General features: G+C 37.1%; 1 protein-coding gene across 1 annotated transcript in view; it reads right to left on the reverse strand.

Annotated features, from left to right (window-relative positions):
* Nucleotides 1–2107: 2107 nt before the first annotated feature.
* The window catches only part of PI4K2B (phosphatidylinositol 4-kinase type 2 beta), a 32119-nt gene continuing 12979 nt past the window's right edge, over nt 2108–21247 (reverse strand). The window contains exons 5-11 of the mRNA XM_027048673.2: nt 19514–19667; nt 18307–18365; nt 16339–16438; nt 12666–12799; nt 12042–12101; nt 4369–4547; nt 2108–3276 (exon numbers count right to left, since the gene is read on the reverse strand). Coding sequence (XP_026904474.1) covers nt 4374–4547; nt 12042–12101; nt 12666–12799; nt 16339–16438; nt 18307–18365; nt 19514–19667 — 681 coding nt within the window. The 3' untranslated portion in view covers nt 2108–3276; nt 4369–4373. The remainder of the gene's footprint in view (nt 3277–4368; nt 4548–12041; nt 12102–12665; nt 12800–16338; nt 16439–18306; nt 18366–19513; nt 19668–21247) is intronic.

A 21247-nucleotide genomic window follows, 5' to 3' on the forward strand; every position in this document is an offset into this window, starting at 1 on the left:
CCCCAAAGATGCCCATGTCTTGGCTCTCCAAAACTTGCAGACGTGTTACACGGCCAGGGGGGTTAACGTTGCAGATGGAATTAAGGTTGTGTATCAACGGGCCTTAAAGTAGGAAGAAAACCTAAATTACCTGGGTGGACCCAGTCTAATCACAAGATTCTTTAAAAATGCAAGAGGGAGAAGGAGGAGTCAGTATCACAACATGGTGATTTGAGCACAGTGAAACCTGTATCAGACTCCTAACCTGCAGAACTGTAGGATAACCGATCTGTGTTGTTTTTGAGTCACTAAAGTTTGTGGTAATTTATTACAGTGGCAATAGAACACTAATACAGATATTTGAGACTTTCCAACAGTATGATGTTTGCTGTAGGGTTTTTACGGATATGTTGTCTCTTTGTTTTGTATTCCTTCCAGTTTATTTCTGAAGTGTATTTTTAACTAGTATTTGCTCTGAGCTGTCGGCTCTCATTTTCTTTCCTCCTGTTGCTTGCCTATCGAATCTGAGCTTTTCCAATGTTGATGTTTGATTGTTCTTCCTTAGCTTCTATCATTTCTTGAATTTCTTTCTTCCGTTACTTTTTAAAGAATATTAGATCACGGTTTTTTGCTGCTTTGTAAACATTATTGGGCATCTTCGTTTTCTGTGGGTGTATCATACAGGTTGTTATCCTGTTTTCTTAGAGGATAGTAGGATGTGGTTGTGTGTAAATTGAGATGGATTTCCCTATATTTTTCGATTTCTGTGTAGGAGGTGACGGGCGCCAGGACAGTTTCCTAGTTTTGGGGTCCTAGGGTTCTGTCCGCTGCAGTTACTAGGCAGTGGCTTTGTGTGTGCTGTTAGTGCTCTCTGAATTCGGTCCTGTTTGGTCTCCTCTTCCATCCATCCTTCCCTTGTCAGTGCTCTACACCAACCACCTCTCCCAGGACAGGCCCACTAAGGGGTAAGAGCTACTTCTGATGACTCGAAGCCCATGTGGCCCCAGCACCCTCATACTTTTCTCTGCAGGCTCCTTCTACTAGCTGCCAACTACCAAATGCTGAACGGCCCTCTCTGCTTCCATTGTGGTTTTGGAGCCACCAGTGGGGATGGCCACATCGCGAGTCCCCCTTAGGTTGCTTCTGCTTGTTCCTCCAAAGCTGTTGTTCCCACGTGATCACACGGCTACTGATGGTGTTAGCTCCAACTGCTCAGATTCTGGGATTCACAGGGTTACTCTACTACTTAATTTTAGGGAAGATGATGTCACTGTGTTTTTCTTTTGCTATAGGATAGCTCCTGGGGGTTCGGGGAGATTAAAAAACCATCTGCTGTCCCTACCATTGTGCTTCTTAAAACTGATTTTTTGGGGCGCCTGGGTGGCGCAGTCGGTTAAGCGTCAGACTTCAGCCAGGTCACGATCTCGCGGTCCGTGAGTTCGAGCCCCGCGTCAGGCTCTGGGCTGGTGGCTCGGAGCCTGGAGCCTGTTTCCGATTCTGTGTCTCCCTCTCTCTCTGCCCCTCCCCCGTTCATGCTCTGTTTCTCTCTGTCCCAAAAATAAATAAACGTTGAAAAAAAAAATTAAAAAAAAAAAAACTGATTTTTTAATTTAAAATGATTTGCATTTTTCTATTTATATTTTAAGGCCCAGGATAGGGCAGACTATGCTACAATAACACATAAATTCCAAACTTTACAAGCACTTCTCTCCTGCTCACATAACAGCACGGCTCAGTGGATGGGCTCTCCTGGTAGTTTTCCGAGTGGTGACGGACATGCCCTGGCTGCTTCCAGTTGGCAAATTCCTTGTTTATATCCAAACGGGAAGAGAAGAGAGTGGTCAATCATGACCACTGCGTGTGAAGACAGGGAGTTTTATTGCCATTTTCAGAAGTCGCATATTATCACTTATCCCAACATCTCAGCACTCAGCCACACGGCCCCAAACTAACCACAACAGAGGCTTGGAAAGGTAGAGCAACATAAGAATCTTTGCCACAACTCTGCACCGTTGGCCAAGTAACCCTGGGAGAAAAGACAGACTATAAAACATTAAGACCCTGCCTATCTCTTTATGCATCTGTAAAAAAATTTCAGATGTTATGTGATCAAAGAACACTCACCATCTGTTTTTAATAAGGTTTTAATTCCATCAGTACAAAACTATAAATAAAAAAAACCTTTGTGATTCTGATTGTTTTTACGTCTGCAAAAAACCTTCCGCTGGTTTTCCACAGCCTCCATTGCTGGCAAATTTGGGGGAGAATAAGAAAGTATATAATTAAACAAAATTAAATCGTCTCCAATTATAAAGGTTCCAGTTACACATGGCTTTTGGAATTTTAAAGAATTAAACTATACCACTAATACACAAGGGGGATGTTGGTTTAGCATCGCTTATAAACATAAATGTGTTCACAAACATTCTAAATATCCAATATACATACTTCAGAAGAACAGTGACCTTAAGACAATGATTTTTATTACCTTTAGTCTACCAAGCTTGACACTATAAATATACTCATTCAAAAATTAACACAATATTTAAATAAGAGTCAAGTTCATGAAAATTTACAAAATATAACCAATGTATTCTGACTTATGATCACATCTTAAATATTTCAGCTTTACTCTTCTAGCCTGGTCCGGCCATTTAAAAATATCTGCACACTATTTTAACAAATTCAGGATATAAAACGTAGGAATTTACTAAGTTTTCCCATTATAAAAATTAATATAGCAATTCTCAAAATACTGAAAAAACCGTTTTATGAAAGCAGTACCCACATCATAACAACTTATTTAAGAACACATCTTCAAAAGGCACATTTGAATTACTAGTATTTATCTCAAGATAGTAGTTGAGTTTTGAATTTCCAGTCAATTTCCCATGATCTCAGCGTTACGATCACGGAAGGCCGGGGTTGGAGGTAGGAGAACACAGGTGTCCAGTGAACTTTCCTTAAGGCAGCGGTGTTCTCACTTGCCACACCCATGGAGCCCACGACAGGGAGGTGAGGGAAGGGCGGGTCTGCACATCTGTGTTCCGTCCTAATCGAACCCTCAGGAAACACCTTTTACATGAAAATACTTAAGTAAAAAAAAAAAGAAAATCACAAGACAGAAAGCTAAAAAAAAAAAGGCCCAGAGCACAAACTGCCAGTTTAGTTTGAGTGGTGGTGTTCCTTGTTTGGGGCCCGAAGAAGAGGATGAAGCTTCTGGTTCTTCAGAATCACATCTTCATACTGGGCTCGTCTCAAGTTACATCATCCAGGAGTTCACGGTGCTACAAAATCCTAGCATGTCAGACATACTGATTTTCAAAATCAAATCTAAATGACGTTATGGTTATCTCTGTCAGGTTCCCCTTTAGCAAGGGCTGATATTCTATAGTTGACTGTAATTATATCAGCATCGGTAACCTCAATACCCTACAATACTATAATAACTACTGTTATTTTTAAGGACTTATGCCTTAGGACCCCAAAATGCAATCCAATATGCACTTTGAGGTATGGTTTACTTTTCAGTGAAGTTAATACTAACTGAAGCACTACACAGACTAAGATCAGTAATCTAAAGTACTAATTGACTACGTAATTGATTCCATGGAAGAAACAAAAGGGACTTTTAGTGCTATGGTGGAATTTCAAAATATTGGCGATCTACTTTAATTTCCTATTATTCCTCTCCAGTCTCAGCTGAGTGCCTCCATTTTCTAAAAAGGGAGAGTATCTTTAGATTTTTCCCCTTACTTTAACAAAATAATTGACCAAAAATATTCTGAAGCACAGAAAATAAAATGGTCACCTGTTACTTAACCAAGATATAATTTTCCATTCCCTAACAATGGTCACTTTAGGGGCAATTACTCAAGTTCTAAAATAGCGGCTTTTTAAATTAAGGCAACATTATTCTTACCAGATTTTCTATTAACCACTCTACTGAAGTTCACAAGAGCAGTTTCACCCTTGAAGGCCTTTTATAATGTAAGAAGAGTGAAGACAACATCCTTCTCAGTGTTTATAAAGAATATAAAAAGTTATTCAAAGTCAACAAATACCTTATGTTTCTACTTGGAATTCTAAAGTAATTACAGTCATTTCAGAATGTGTAAACCATGAAATTACCTTTTAAACTAACAAAACAACATAAAATACAATTTTTCTACAAAAATACAATTTAGGAGATATACCACTTCTTCCCTGAAACAGAAATTTAATATTTGGACAAAAAAACTGTAAACTTTTGATTACATTCAAAAGATAACCTTTTAAAGACTTACATTATTTGAGGTTTTGGCAACTGGAGATCTTAACAGCAGATTCGCCCTGCGGTAATGTTCTAACAACATAATAATGCCAAATGTTTTTTTCTCTTACGCTTACATCTGCTACCAGGAAGAGAAAAATGGCTTCCTGCAGTGGACGGTCTGGGTGAATGAACTGCTGAGGTGGACAATGCGGCCCTGATTTCTACCTTGACTGCGTTCCACAATCACACAAGGCATTTGTACCATCTGGACAGGACTCTTCCCATCTTTCAATGCCTGAGTAAGATTTAAGATCTGTGGAAAAAAAAGAGATTTTCACCGGTTCAAATAAGATAAAAACCTTCATTCAGTTCACTGAATAATGGCTATTTTAACTATTTATTCATAACTACAATCTTTATGTCATCCACTTCTGCCCAACAGAGATGACAAGGAGTAACTGCTATAAATACATACTATACAGACACAAAAATAGACACACACGAGTGTACGAAATTAGCATTAAATAACTTTTGCCAATTACTAACTTTAAAATATTCTAGAATGTACTGATGTCCAGAAGCAATCGGAAGACTGAATAAAGAGAATGGTTCCACATACTCCATTTGACATAGAAGCTAGACAGATTCTGGTCTAAAGAGTCTGCTTTTTCCATAATTTGGCTATTGTAGACAATGCTGCTGTAAACATCAGGATACGTGTATCCCTTTGAATCAGTACTTTTGCATTTGCTGATTGCAGTGCAATGGCCGAATCGTACGGTAGTTCTATTTTTAACTTTCTGCAGCACCTCCATCCTGTTCTCCAGAGTGGCCGCACCAGTTTGCATTCCCACCAACAGTGTTTGGAAGGAGCTCAAGTGTCCATCGACTGATGAATGGATTAGGAAGATGTAGCACATATATACAATGGAATGTCACTCGGCCATAAGAAAAATCTAGCCATTTGCAGCGAGGTGGATGGACTAAAGAGTGTTATGCTAAGCAAAATAAGTCAGTCAGAGAAAGACAAATACCGTACGATTGCTCATATGTGGAATTTAAGAAACAAAACAAACGATCACAGGGGAAAAAGAGAGAGGCAAACCAAGAAACAGGCTCTTAACCACAGAGAACAAGCTGATGGTTACCGGAAGGGAGGCGGGCAGAGGGATGGTTGAAATAGGAGATGGGGATTAAGGATGCATTTATTGTGATGAGCACTGGGTGTTGTACCTAAGTGTTGAGTCACTAAATTGTACACCTGACACTAACATTACACTATATGCTTACTGGAATTTAAATAAAAATTTAAAAAAAAAACATTATCCACTTATTCAACAAAAAAATTTGTTGCACGCCTACTATGTGCTAGGCTCTGTTCTAAGTGCTGGGGCTATAACAGTAGAAAAAAACAAAACAAAACCCCCATTTTCACAGAACTTACATTTTAGCAGGGGGAGGAGTCAATAAGCATGAATAAGTAAATTACAACATGTATCACAGGGTACAAGTGCCATGGGAAAGCATGACACAGGCATTGGGTTAGAGAATTTGGGAAGGTACCCATTTAAAATAAAGTTTCATTTAAGAGTTCACTCTTAAATAGAAAAAATAAAACTAGAAAGAGTAAAATATATTACATTACATGTTTAAACATACTCTTAGAATTGCTACTTGAGCACATAAGTAAGGGTGTGAAACTCAACACATAGCTTACAGCCTATTCTACTCTGTTCAGATAATAATTCAGTTTCTTTTTTCCCCCTGCATATCAGGTAAAAAAAAAACAAAAAACTCCCTTTGTTATGTACTTTAGAAATAAAGATGTCTTCTTCAAGTATTTGAAAATATCTAATAATATACAGATAGTATGCATTTTAGTGGTTCTTATAAACATTATTTAATAGTGATAAGCATAAAGGTTTCAACATAAAGCCATACTAATAAATAAAATTCACATTACTTTGAACAGTATAAACTGGATGCTTTAGATCCTGGAAAATCTGAAGTATTTAATACCTCAGGGAAATAAATCTTTACTAGCTATAGTAGCTACTCAATGTATTTATGTTTTAGATTCCCTTTTAAGTTCTTCCCTTAAAATTTCCAGGCTGGATAACAAGACACAAAGAACTTATGAAATTCACATTTATAAACATTGTTCTTATCACAAACATAAATGTGGGCACCAGCATGGCTAAGGAATGAAACGTTCTGGTTAGTTTCCTCTTCTGGTTTTAAAAATTCTATTCTAAAATTGTTAGTCTAAACACAAATTTAAGTAACACCTAATATTTTCCTGACTCTAAAGACATGGTTGTTGGGGCGCCTGGGTGGCTCAGTTGGTTAAGCATCCAACTTCCGCTCACGTCACGATCTCACGGTTTGAGTTCGAGCCCTGCGTCAGGCTCGGTGCTTACAGCTCAGAGCCTGGAGCCTGCTTCGGATTCTGTGTCTCCCTCTCTCTCTGCTCCTCCCCCCTCATGCTCTGTCTCTGTCTCTCTCTCTCTCTCGAAAATAAATAAACATTAAAAAACAGTTAAAAAATAAAGACATGATTGTTGTAGAGAATCTAGAAAACAGAATGGTATAAACAAAATGAGAGTCATTCTACAAGATTAACAATTTTCAAATATATAATAGCAAATATTATTCAAGCCTAAGAACTATCCTAAATATTAATGTTTCTTTGAAAATTGTTAAGACACTTGATAATCTTGCATTTATTTACTAAAGAAACATCTACTGAGCATGCACTATGTTGGGGAGGAGAGAAGACTGAATAGGAGGAAAAAACTCATGAGAGCCCTCTAAATTACACACTTTCTAGAAACAAAAAGCTATATGAACAAATGACTGGAATAAAAATTGATAAACACTTTAACAACAGTGGACCTAGGCCCTGACTTAAAATCTGAACCCCTCCACTACATATCACCCATTTTTTCATTTCTCAAGGGATAAACAAATCTATTATTGTAGGTTTAAAAATTTTTTAATGTTTATTTACTTTTGAGAGAGAGAGAGAGAGAGAGAGAGCACGCGGGCGCGCACGAGTGGAAGAGGGGCAGAGAGAGAAGGAGGGGCAGAATCTGTAGCAGGCTCCAGGCTCTGAGCTGTCAGCACAGAGTCTGACGCGGGGCTCGAACCCACGGACCATGAGATCATGACCTGAGCCGAAGTCGGATGCTTAACCGACTGAGCCACCCAGGCGCCCCAATTATTGTATGTTTAAATTAGAGAAGACTATTTTTAGAAATAGGTTAAGCATTGAAGGCAAAGAAGAAACACTTCAGAAGTCTCCATCTATGCCGCGTTTGAGAACTCGGTAGTGATGTGACGGTTAGGCCGAGGGCGGATGGTATAAACTCTCAGACTTCTGCATATAGACTTTGCTCTCCTTTAGCCTATTTCACTGGTCCTCAAATGTTAGTGGGTATAAGAATTACTGTACTATCTAAAACCACCCATAATTGCTTTATGGTTGATTTTAAGCTATTTTTTTAATAGTAATATTCCCAATATATTGTTTTCACATCAAATTTTTGAGTAAAATGGACATCAGTATGTGTATTTCCAGGGAGTGCTGCAGAAAACGGAACTCTGAGTGGCAGGAAGAGCCTAGAAAGACAGAACTGGAGCTTGAAGGAAAACCGTCCTCCAGATGAAGAGGAAAAGGCATCTGAGGAGTGGCAACAACACACACAAGGGCACCACTGAGAGACGAGAAATGGGAGGGAGTAAGAGTTAAGAGTGACCAGGCTTAGAGGAAGCCATGAGTGACAAGTGCCAGGGCAGGTGTACAGGACAGAGGCAGACTACCAAAGGTCTTGCTGACTGGCACTGGAGCCTGTACACAGTGACAAATCATGGAAGTTGTAAGTCACAGGAGACATGGTCAGATTTGCTTTCAGAGACATGGTTCTGGTTGAATGTGAAAGACAGGAAAAGAGGCCAGGATACCATTTAGAAGATCATTAAATGCAGCGAAGTGATGATAAGGGTCTCAGGCAGAGGCAATGCCTAAATGCAGACTGAGACCCCCTCATTTCATAGATTCAACATCTTAACCCTCTTGAGCCAAGTTTCCTCCACGTAAAATGCAGATAACTCTGTAGAGCTGCTGTAAGAATAAATGACACCAAACATCCAAGTATCTAGTAAAGGGTAAAGTACTCAAGAGGTACTAAAGTGTTACTTTCATTGTCTTTAACATCAATTGTTACTGAATCTGCAAATGAGCTTCCGGTTTATAAGTCACTGAATAGAAGTTCACTGTGTATTCATAAGACAGCTTTATTTATTATTTCTGCCACTTTCTCAGACCACGTGTAAAATTATTTCACGTAAGTAAGTATTTTCTGAGGTCCAGTGTTCCCAACAGGCATAGGCAGAACACAAAATGAATGGCCTTAGACTCTTAACTATAGAACAAACCGAGGGTTGCTGGAGGGGAAGTGGGTGAGGGGATGGGCTAGATGGGTGATGGGCATCAAGGAGGGCACTTGTGATGAGCACCGGGTATCATACGTTAAGTGATGAATCACTAAATTCTACTCTTGAAACTAATATTACACTGTATGTTAACTAGTTAGAATTTAGATAAAAACTTGAAACATAAAAAATAAATAAAATAAAATGAACAATCTTATTGAACCTGATCATGACCTACTGCTATTTAACGTAACATTCGAAATCTTTAACTTTAATAAACATTACTGGTTCCAGACTGTTTTTAAAAAAATGACTTCATACTAGCTCTTAGTTCCAGTCCAAATCATTCTGAGAAGAATTAGAACACGTCACTGATAATGTGTGGAAGCCTAAAAACTTACTGTAAACTAGGGCAAAAGACTTGGCTGTACCAAAGCACAAGTCTGGAGTTCACTGGCAAAACTGGAGGGCAGAGGGATTTAAGGAAAATTATAAACAGTAGAAATAACACAAGTATTTTGACTTAGTTAAGGAACTGGCTGAAAAATGATTTTGTTGCTCAGAATACAGGTTACTGTTATTTGTTTTTGTTTGTTAAACTTCTGTTTCAAAGCACTGATTTACTTTAGAACATAAAATAAAACCTGATTTTTCAGATCAGCTCTTTTAAAAAAACAGTTAAAACCAGAAAGCTACATAATCATGCATGGTCAGGGTACCTTATTCTTTCTGGCTATCAGAAAGACAAAAACCAAACCAAAACCAAACTAAACAAAAATGGGGAACCTGGGTGGCTCAGCTGGTTAAGCATCTGATTTCAGGTCAGGTCATGATCTCACGGTTTATGAGTTTGAGCCCCACATAGGGCTCTCTGCTGTCAGCACAGAGCCCGCTTCAGATCCTCTATCCGTCCCCACCTCTGCCTCTTCCCTGCTCACTCTCGCTCTCTCTAAAATAAATAAACTTAAAAACAATTTAAAAAAATCAAATTAAAACATATAACCAAGGCATCATTTTATTTTTTTTTCTCCAGAACTTGATCTTGTCATTTTTAAATTTTATTACATGCATTTGTAGAATACCTTAACTCCTTTGTGAATGAGATAGGATATGAACAAATAAACCTAAAAGAGCAGACAGCCTCTGGTATATCTTTGTGACAGATCTCAGAACTGGAATGTCCCCTATCTTTTCAGACAAGCATTTTAAAATTTGTATTTAAGGGGCTCCTGGGTGGCTCAGTCGGGTGAGCGGCCGACTTCGGCTCAGGTCATGATCTCGCGGTCCGTGAGTTCGAGCCCCGCGTCGGGCTCTGTGCTGACAGCTCAGAGCCAGGAGCCTGTTTCAGATTCTGTGTCTCCCTCTCTCTAACCCTCCCCCGTTCATGCTCTGTCTCTCTCTGTCTCAAAAATAAATAAATGTTAAAAAAAAAATTTAAAAAAAATAAAGAAAATAAAATTTGTATTTAAATTCCTCATGTACTAACTTTAATTTACAACAAAAGCTTATACAATTATTTAGAGCTTTTCCCTGAAAATCAAAATTCCTGAGAGGGGTGCCTTAGTGGCTCGGTTGGTTAAGCGTCTGACTCTTGATTTTGGCTCAGGTCATGATCTCACGATCAAGCCCCACATCCAGCTCATCAAGGAGCATGGCGCCTGCTTGGAATTCTCTCTCTACCCTCCTCCCCCCCATCTCTCTGCTCCTTCCCGCTCCTGCTTGCTCTCTCTCAAAATAAATAAATTAAAAAAAAATTCCCAAGATAAATCTTTACAGATAAGAGAATTCCGGAAGATGGAGAATATTTATACATCACTTTGTTTTAAGCAAAATGGTCATCTTAGGGCATAATTATCTATGCCAGAAATTGTAGCTCAACTATAGTTTGGGATGGTGACACTCTTCGACATAATTATAATCATGGGCCACCTAAGCCCTTCATGCCTGCCTGAGTCACCTAACTCGGCTCCCTGCAAGGCCCCCTGGCTCTGGCCTCCTCACCTGCTCAGCAAATCTGCACCTGACTGTCCAGCCTCACCTTCCCTAGTGGTTCTTAATCTTTGCTGGGTTAGAGACACCTCTGGTTGAGGTATAAACTCCACCCCAAAATGCACATACAAACAGAGTTTAGCCTAATTCAGGTATTCACAAAAGAAGGTCTCCTCTCTGGAAATTAGTTTTTTGTGTATTTTTTTCCCCCAGAAATTAGTTTTATCACAACCCTTTCGAATGGTAATCTCTCACTGCTCCGATCCCTTCCGCGTGGAATCTATATTCTGGCACTTAAGGCTTCCAAGATCTGGCTCTAGCCTTCTTCTTCAGCCACTTCACTTACTATTTAAAACTTACGACTCCAGCAAAGCACTGCATAAATGCAGATAACAGAGAGCACAGAGAGGTGTGCGAGCGAATAATCCATCCTTTTCCCTGACCCCTGGCCTCCTCATCACAGCAAATGTTCCATGACAGGAGGAACTGGGTCTTGCTCACAGTTCTATTTCAATCACCTTCTGGTACTAGTTCTGTCAATAAACATTTGGTGTATGAATGATTATTTAACTTAATCATATCTATTTGTTAAAGTTATATAATGTAATCCTCAGTACAAAAACTAGACTGGTCTTTTTTGCCACAGGTATGCAGCAAATAGTTACCTGAAATCAAACGTGTATTTTAGGAAGAAAAAGTTAATTAGTAAGTCACTAAAAGACAATGTTTACAGTAACTTATCTGTTCATTATACTTAACACTATAAAATTATTCACAATAATTTAGTTTCATTTCAAGTTTTCCTTCTGGAATCTAAGTACTATCAGTAGAGTGGAAGAACTAGACATTATCCGTAGACCAGCCAGCCTGCACACCCACACCAGCAGACCTAACGCCTTGTACCTCTAATTAAAGAAAGACGGAGTGACAAGACTGAGTTACTATTAGTAACTTTTTTGCCCCACTCAGTGTTCAACTTTGGTGATATGGCGATTTACTGACTGCGCCAGCAAAGGCCAAAGACATTCTATGAGAGAAATAATCAAAAGGCAATAGAACTCGGCACTGAAACATCCAAGCAAGTGGACTTGAGGAGGAAAAAAACAGTAACACTCAGGAAAATAGTTATCAAAATGAAGACAAAGAATTCACAGGAGAGTGAAACTGGTTAACTAAACAATATACAACAAGGTCAAAAATGCCTAATTTAGAACAAGACAGGAAAGATGCTATTGAAATCAACTTCATTTTTAATCATACGAGCTATTTTGGTTCAGCATAAAAGAATTGCATCTTTGGGTCACAATGGAGAGAAGGGTTAACTACTACTGTTTCAAAGAGAAACTGTCTTCTTAATGAACAAGGTCATAAAAAGGTAACTTACCTGACCCCTCATAACAGACATCTGACTTTCAAAAGTAGCTTTGTTAAATCTTCTGTCAGTCTTTATGGGAAAGGAGGAAAAAAACCTACATTATTATAATTCCAAAAATCAAGAAATTTGAAACAAATATTTGAAAACAAAGGAACTCTTCAACTTAGCACATAAGGCCATTCCAGAGCTTTCCTAATAGATAAAATAACATGTAAAGAGTATTTTTACTTGAAGTATTTTTGTATGTCTCTAGAATGACAAGAATAGTTTATTTATAATCCACCTGGTCCCAAAAGGATTTAAAATGACCTCCCAGCCAATGGGTTTAGGTGTTTTTGAGAGAATTAAACTACAGCAGCTCACCAAATATTTATTACAATTTATGGAGTACTTTTGTAAAAATTCAACTTTTGAAGAAAACAACTTGTCAGATTGTAATAGAGTCTTACTTCAAAGAACACTCATAACCAGTGTAACTTCACAAATTTATGCTCCTGTAAAGTAAAGCTGTTAATTCCTTTTTAAGTCAGGCTCTACACCAGAAGCAGTAAACTGCAAATTAGCTCTATTAAGAAAATCTCGTTTGAGATTTATTTCGTTTTCTGCAAGAATTAAAACGAAAAATTTATTTACCTTAAAAAGTTCATGAAGATCTTCACATAAATCTTGCACAAAGTTCATGTCGGAAATATATGGTAGAATCAAGTTTCTTATTTCTTCAGAAAAAGGAACTTTTGCTTGAGGAAGCCAAGCCCAGTGAAATGGATCTGAATGAAAAAGGAGAGAGAGAGAGAGGAAGAAGTTATCAGAGAATAATCATCCTGATTCCAAGTTTGGATGGTGAATTCAGATGGTAAAGCACAGTAAAGTATTATTTAGAACTAGTCAGGTTCCTGAGTTTTAAATAGTAAAAGGTAAGAATTTTGATAATCAGTCTCTCTCAGACAGCCCTATATCAAAAAATACATCTGAATCCCTGGTTTCTAAATTTGGAAATTAAGGGACACCTATAATTTGTTCACATACACCATATCAAATACCATGGCTAAGATTTCCCTGCCCTCCTCCCAGTTACAAATTATCAGGAATTGACCACTCACGAGTGTGTGTGTATGTGTGTGTGTGTGCGCACGCATGTGTATGTGCACGCATACACATGCGTGGAAATATATGATGTTCCAAAGTCTTACCTAAAAAAAATTTTTAAGTGTTATTTACTTATTTATTTTGATAGAGAGAGAGAGAGAGAGAGAGAGAGAGAGAGAGAGATTGCAAGCAGGGGAGGGGCAGAGAGAGAGGAAGAATCCCAACCAGGATCCATGCTGTCAGTGCAGAGCCTGATGCAGGGCTTGAACTCATGAACTGTAAGATCACGATCTGAGCCGAAATCAAGAGTTGGAGGCTTAACCGACTGAGCCACCTGTGAATGTTCCAAACTTTTAAATCATTAGTAGGTGAATAGGCAAATGTCTCTAAGGGATCAAAGATCCATGACTGGGGCGCCTGGGTGGCTCAGTTGGTTAAGCGTCCGACTTCGGCTCAGGTCATGATCTCGCAGTCTGTGAGTTCGAGCCCCATGTCGGGCTCTGTGCTGACAGCTCAGAGCTTGGAACCTGTTTCAGATTCTGTGTCTCCCTCTCTCTCTGACCCTCCCCGGTTCATGCTCTGTCTCTCTCTGTCTCAAATAAATAAACGTTAAAAAAAAAAAAAAAGATCCATGACTTCAGGCTAATTCTAGTTCTCTCCTAAGAAGACTGTTAAATCTACACAGTACTAGGATGAGAAAGATTCGTAAAGTCGTAGAATCTTCTGGAGAGGGTGCATATTCAAATTCCTGCAAGAAAGTATATGTAAGGCTTATGACAAGATGATCACCCACGGAGCTACTGTGGGCACATCCAATGAGAACCTCCTACAGCTAGAGTCGTTCCTTCCGACTTCTCTTTTATTATCTCCCTGTCCACTGTGGGAAGTACACAGTCCATTCCAAAGAAAGCCCTTCCTCCGGCCCACATCTCCCTGCAGCTGTATCTAATTTCCTTTTTACTTATCCCTGACCAATCACATAAAAGCTCTTATTCCGTGCCTGCCTTTACTTCCGATCCCCATCCCTCAACTTCTATTATCACCATTCAGACCGCTCTCCCCTAAGACCACCAGCCATCTCATAAGAGTCTCTCCAAAGGCACACTTGCAGTCCTCATGCTACTTAATGTCTCTGTAGAAAGTAGCAGTCTTCTCTCATCTCCCTTTGTGAAATTCTCTCCTGTGTGGCTTTGGAGATACTACTCTCCCAGAGTGTACTTTCTATCCTTTAAGCCACTTCTTTTGTTTGCTGGCTTTTCCTCTTGCCTTCAATGCCACCATTCCCCCCTTTCTCTCCTTCATTTATTTGCTAAACATTCATGAGACATTCACTGAGTATTTGTGTACCTCACATTGTCCTAGTGGTGGTATTTGTTCTCCTCGAATTCCCTGAGGTAATAAACACCACCGTGGCTTCCGCTACCACGGTGACCGTTTAAAAACTGTATCTTCAATATCAACTCCTCTTTCAAGTTCCAGATCTCTAATCCTCAACTGCATATTTGGTAAAATTTCCCAGATGTATTGTAGGAGCCCTTAACTTAACACTTTTAAAATACAATTTGCATATAAATTCCAAACTATTAGAGGGAAAAAACAATGAAACAAAGACATCTCAAGCCAATTCAACAAAAGATAGGAAAGGAAAAATAAATTGGAATTCATGGTCAATAGAAAAAAGTAAGATGGCAGGAAAAGTTCAAACACATTATTTATTGAGACTTTAACTAGAGTTAAATGTACCTTTTAAAAGAATCTCAGATTGGGTAAAAAAATATCCAGTTAAGTGTTGGGCATAAGTCATATGCTTACAACAAAATGATGGGAGTAAAAAATAAAAGTATAGAATAACACCAGGTAAATGTTAATAAAAAGAAATGAGGTGTAGCAATGTTACAACAGATAAAATAAGTAAAAAAAAAAAACACTGAGAGGGATAAAGTGAGATGTATTTCACACTAATAAAAGAACAAGCCACCAACAATACAAAATGCTGGGCCTTTATGTATGTCAAATACACAGCAAAAAATGTACAGAAATGCAAGAAGAAATTGCCAAAGTCACAATCTTGGTCAACTTCAACTCTCAAAAATTAACAGATCAAGTGGTCAAAAAAATAATATGATTTGACTAACAACTACAATCTTTAATTAATAGACAGATGCAGAACTTTGTGTCCAGACACGTTCTTTTCAAGTACCCTTTAACTGGCCATCAACCAGATTACAAAGGAATTACTAACAAATTTCAATCAGCAGAATTCATGCAGCCAGTCATAGGTCACAAAGCAATAAAACTTGAAAATAAAAATGGGCAGGTTTTTTTTTTAATCAACTGACACAGAAATTTTATTTACTTATTCATTAATTTTTATTAAAAAAAAGGTTTTTTTTAAGGGGCGTCTGGGTGCCTCAGTCATTTAAGTGTCCAACTTCGGTTCAGGTCATGATCTCACGGTTTGTGAGTTTGTAACTCAGGAAGTTCTTTTTTTTTTTTTTTTTTTTTTAACGTTTATTTTTTATTTTCGAGACAGAGAGAACATGAGCAGATAAGGGGCAGAAAGAGAGGCGGGGACAGAGGATCCGAAGTGGGCTCTGTGCTGAAAGCAGTGAGCCCAATGTGGGGTTTGAATTCACGAACCGTGAGATCATGACCTGAGCCGAAGTCAGATGCTCTACTGACTGAGCCACCCAGGTGCCCCAATTATAATTCTATAAAAAAACTTTGTACCCATTAATCCAGATCTCAAGATGTCACGAACAATTTTAAACAAAATAAAACTAGCTCAAGAAGATGTAGCAAACCAGACCCTCAACCACAGAGGAGACTGGTAAGGCAGTTAAAGCACTACTCACTGAAAAGGGGAGAGGTAGGCCTAAACTGTTTTGTAAGTGAATACTACCCAAAACATTAAAGTTAAGTTCTATCCATATATTAAAATAGATGATTCTCATGTTACATACATTTAAAAACTTATTCTACAAGACTAACACAAGCCAAAAAACCAAAACCAGACACAGTCCCTCAAAAATAAGCAAACAAACATGGCAAGGCCCGTGTAGAATGTATCTTTGCATCCCCACATCTAGAACAGAGCCCTAGTGAATGATTATTCTTCACCCAGTTTTTCTTTTCCTTTTTTTGATATCCATAAGTTTTGTTCCCTTCCCATTCTGGAAAAGGGTGATTATAGAATGTATAGATGGTTCTAAACACTTACATGCTCTCCACTCATCAGGATGCTTAAAAGGAAATGCCAGACCATTATCAATTGCAGCTATTTTAATAAGTGATTCTTTATCATCAATCCATTTCGTTTCCTAAAGAAGAAAAAATGGCTGCTGATAAAAAAATGTATATGAATATTTCTAAAAGATCAAGTATTAAATAAATTTTTAAAAATTATTGAAGTTTAAATACCTTTTATTTGAAGAGACTAAAAATAAATAAGTTGCCTTTTATTAAAGGTCTTACTATAAATAAAAAATAAGTTATCAGAAAGTACAAATTTCCACACTTGAAGGGAAGAAACCATCGTATAAATCAGTAAGAATTTCATAATCACTATTTTTTATTTGCTATTATAAATTCAGATAGTACTGGTTTCATTTCTTTCCTTTTGGGGAAGAGGACTTGGAATTATTAAGACTTAAAAATTTGTTGTTTCAGATACTTTACTGCTAGATATACTGCTTAAAAGTATGACATTTGTAAAATATTGGTATTTTTAAGAGAACTTAACAAAGCTACCTCATTAAAAATTTAGTCTTTCCTGGGGTACCCCAGAAATATTTAGTCCAAACACAAAATGTTTCTAAATAAAACTCTTCAAAGAACAATTATAAAAAGGTCCAGTAGAAGGAATCTCAAGATACCAATAATTACAGAAAGTAGGCCATTCCTAACTTCTACATTCTTGACAGCAAGAGGGATTTCATGTTAAAGAGTATTTATTATGGGGGTGCCTGGGTGGCTTAGTCGGTTAAGCGTCCGACTTCGGCTCAGGTCATGATCTCGCAGTTCATGGGTTCGAGCCCCGTGTCGGGCTCCGTGCTGACAGCTCAGAGCCTGGAGCCTGCTTCGGATTCTATGTCTCCCTCTCTCTCTGCCCCTCTCCTGCTCACGGTCTGTCTCTCTTTGTCTCTCAATAATAAACAAACTTTCAAAAAATTAAAAAAAAGAGTATTTATTATGTAAAGATAAGACGGTTGCCATTAGCAAGTGGCCTAGATAAAAACAAAAGGTAAAAAAGACAATTTTAAAATGAGAAGTATTAGCATGAAGGTCCGTGTCATATATGTCTGGTTTGTTTCTTTTAGTTTATATCAAATATCTTACCTCACTGAAAATGCACAAAATACTTAAGAGCAAAAGAATAAAATTTTCAGTAAAATCTAATTGCTCAAGATACACCAATAAAATATATTTAGCAACTATTATGAAAATATATATTTATGTGTATATTTTAAACCTATTTCTGCTGTAACTGCCATTTATTTTTATTTCTTTTCTTCTATTTACAATTTTATTGAGGTATAATTTACACACAATAAACTTCACATATTAGTGTACAATTTGATAAGCATCCGCGGATGTGAAACCTTCACCGAAAGTTTTCTGGTGTCCTTTGCGGTGGCTCCCTCTCTCGCTCCCTCCCTCTACCCCACCCGCAGGCAACCAGGGTCTGCTTTCTGTCACCAGGGATTAGTTTGCACTTTGTAGATTTTCACATAAATGGAATCAGTGTGTTCCCTTTGTGAGTAGCTCCTTTCACTCAGCAGGATTTTGAGACTCATCCACATTATGGAGTCATAAGACTCAGAAAGAAGTGAATTACTAAAATATAAACATGTCGACCAAAAATACCAGAACCTTTTTTACATAAAAGCAAAATAAATCTGGTGGTCGTGGTTCTACAACGAATTTCCCAAGTTCTAAAAAAAAGTACCAAGCTGGTATCATTCTTCTACTCTAATACAACATAAAAAATAAAGCTGCACAGAGATTTAGAAATTTAAAAAATGCAGTGTAAACAGGGGAGGAAAGAAAAAAGATGAGAAAAACAGCAAAAGGAGATAAAACCAAGGATCTAAGTGAAGGAAATGAAGAAATGAAGAAAAACATAAATTTAAGGAATCTTTTATAGAAATTGTGTGTGTCTCTGTGTATAATTTTGAAATTTCCTTACCTTAACTTCCTTTCCCTGTTGCTTTTCGTATTTGATTAACCAATTGTCATTTCCCCTGTCTTTCAAAACAAAACAAATGTTACTTCAGTTTTTATGGATATCATAGCTTAATATCAAAGGAAATATTCTAGTCACCTTTTGATTTTCAAGACCTTAACTGGTTATCTGTGGCACATGTGTACATATTAAAGGCTCCAACCTAACACATACAAGCCAAAAAATACTTACAAATGTTAACTAACACTTTTTGAGGGTTTACGCTATTGTCAGACATTGTTGTAAGTACTTAACAGGCACTAATTCATTTAATCCTTATAACCATTCTGTGAGGTATGTATTATCAAGAACTATTAAATCAAGGTTATTAAAATCAAGGGTAACTTCTGTTCCCCTCAGGAAGAAAAAGCATGTACCTCTATTACCAAGCAAATTTCTGGGTAGGTTCTCACCTAATGTCTGTATAGAAGTACTCTATGACTCTACATCAAATTTAACATTAATCTAAGACCACATTAATTAAGAAGGCAACTCTGGAAAAGTATGTAATGCTTTTTCAGAAACTAGTATAAATGAGCAAATATTTTGAACCAGTGGTTCTCAAATTTCAGCATGCTTCAGAATTACCGAGAGGACATGTTAAAACAGACTGGTGGCCCCCTATGCAGAGTTTCTGTTTTAGCAGGACTGGGGTGCACTCTTCTGAAAAGATGCATGTGTAACAAGTCCCCACATGAAACTGACCCAGCCAGTCCAGGGAACCGTATTTGGGAGCCACTGTTTCAGATGATCTACACCACTGCTCCATTCTAGCACAGAAAAAAAATCAAGTTTAATGTATTTATAGACTATGCTAACAGTTACCTAAAGTCAAAATAAGCATCTAAAATAATTTACACAATCAAGTTTTAATTATTCATATTATGCAGATAATATTTCTGGCTTTGTCCTGCTGCTAAGAAATTCCCCAGGAGGGACAAGAACTGACCTCTACCACCCAGGCAGGAGACTGCTATGAGTTAGAATCTCCAGTACAAGATTAACTCTGCCCAAGGGAGTCAGTACTACATCTGTTTTCCAAGGCAGGTAGAGAAAAAGTGGCCTCCAGACCTCTGTATCAAAATTTTATGTCTTTGATTTGGATAACAAGAGTTGAATACAATCTGCAAACTAACAAGATTTGAGTAAACAAGTAAGAGAACTTCAATACCTGTATTTCTGATGATGTAATCCAAAATAACTAATCTTTCAAACTGTGACTGAAATTGTTTTCTAATATTCTCGGGCAAAGGGTCAGCTTCAAATTTCCTAAGCCAATATTCAGCCTCCTTGTAACCTTCAACAAATAACTGAAAGGAACCAATCTATAATTTTAAGAACTAGAGTTAGAAAAGAAAGTACAAGAACAAAGAAATTACTTCTTTAATTTCTCACCAGTATCATCATAAAATGTTATATAAACATTATAAGAAAAATAGAAGGGTTAACACTAATTTAGATAAGCCATATTTATCAAACTATTTTTATACACTAGTTTTAAACAGCCACATAAAGAATACATAGCAAAGTAAAAATGCTCAACCCTAGGCTTTTAAGGAGCATGGAAGCTATTTTAGGATAACTAAAAAAGAAAATGCACATGTGCCCTCAAGGTGAAAATCTCAACTCAGACTGATGTTTTCTAAAAATATTCATTAAAATGAACTTAATTATAGTGGCCAAATATTACACCTATCCTGGTCATTTAATAACCGTGCATACTTTTATCTTATTGAAGAAATACTCTGGGATTTTTTTACAACATAAAATATGGACTATATCCTTATTTTTTTAAATGAATTCTTCAACTTTGCAGATTAAAGATCCGGTCACAAATTTTAAAGAATAAATCAATCAATCATAACTTGGTTTTAAGTGGTTTTTAAGAAAATCCTTTCCTTGAAGATATGTCTGTTTTAAAAGGCATTTCTGTCATTAACATTACTAAATGTATTTATGGCACAGGACACATGGGTTACCTGGTTGGTCTCATAAATACAAATAACCACAAAGAAAATCTATGTCTTATCCTAACACTATGTTCTTATTGTTGGCCTGAAATTTTAACTATATATCTAAAAGGTTTTCTTTAAAGCACTTAATAAGTAGTCATAAATATGGAAATAATATCTTTCTTTAGTCACACTTAATTTTATCATATCCAAGGAATAACAGGCCTTGTAAAAATTTTCAAACTTCCTCCTTACTTGGAGTATAATTTTAAAAACAATTTAAGTTAACCATGAATTTCTACTCAAATTCTTTTATCTAGATATATGCTAGGCATAGCAACCACAAAACAAAATCACAGGTCACATTACATATATATATATATATATATATATATACATATATATATATATATATATATACACAAATTACATATATATACATATACTTATATATACACACATACATATATATACATGCATATATTACATATACATATTACATACACATACATTTTACATATATATAATGTAAAAATGTAAAATATAAAAAAATAAAAAAATATATAAATTATATATACATACACACACACACCCACACACATATATAAAAGCCTGAAGTTTTTCTAGAATGCCTTCCCATTAACCCTTCCCACTCCTGCTTAGCCAGCTGCTAACCAATCCTTAGGTTTATCTAAAAGTAATAAGAAAAAACAAAATTCATTATGTAGTCCGTAAACAAGAATTACTACCACTTACTTTTATACTATGTGCCAGGCACTATACCAAGTACTTGACATGAATTTCTTCATTTTATCTCACAACCTCAAGAGGTAGTTTTTCTCATCCCAGTTTATAGAAACTGGGGCTTAAGGAGCAAGCAACTTGCCCAAGGGCTCAGAGCTAACTGGTAGAGGGGCTGCGAGAGCAACTTAAGTCTGTGCTTTTAGCCATTA

Source organism: Acinonyx jubatus, chromosome B1 (assembly GCF_027475565.1).
Source record: "Acinonyx jubatus isolate Ajub_Pintada_27869175 chromosome B1, VMU_Ajub_asm_v1.0, whole genome shotgun sequence".
Classification (NCBI taxonomy): domain Eukaryota; kingdom Metazoa; phylum Chordata; class Mammalia; order Carnivora; family Felidae; genus Acinonyx; species Acinonyx jubatus.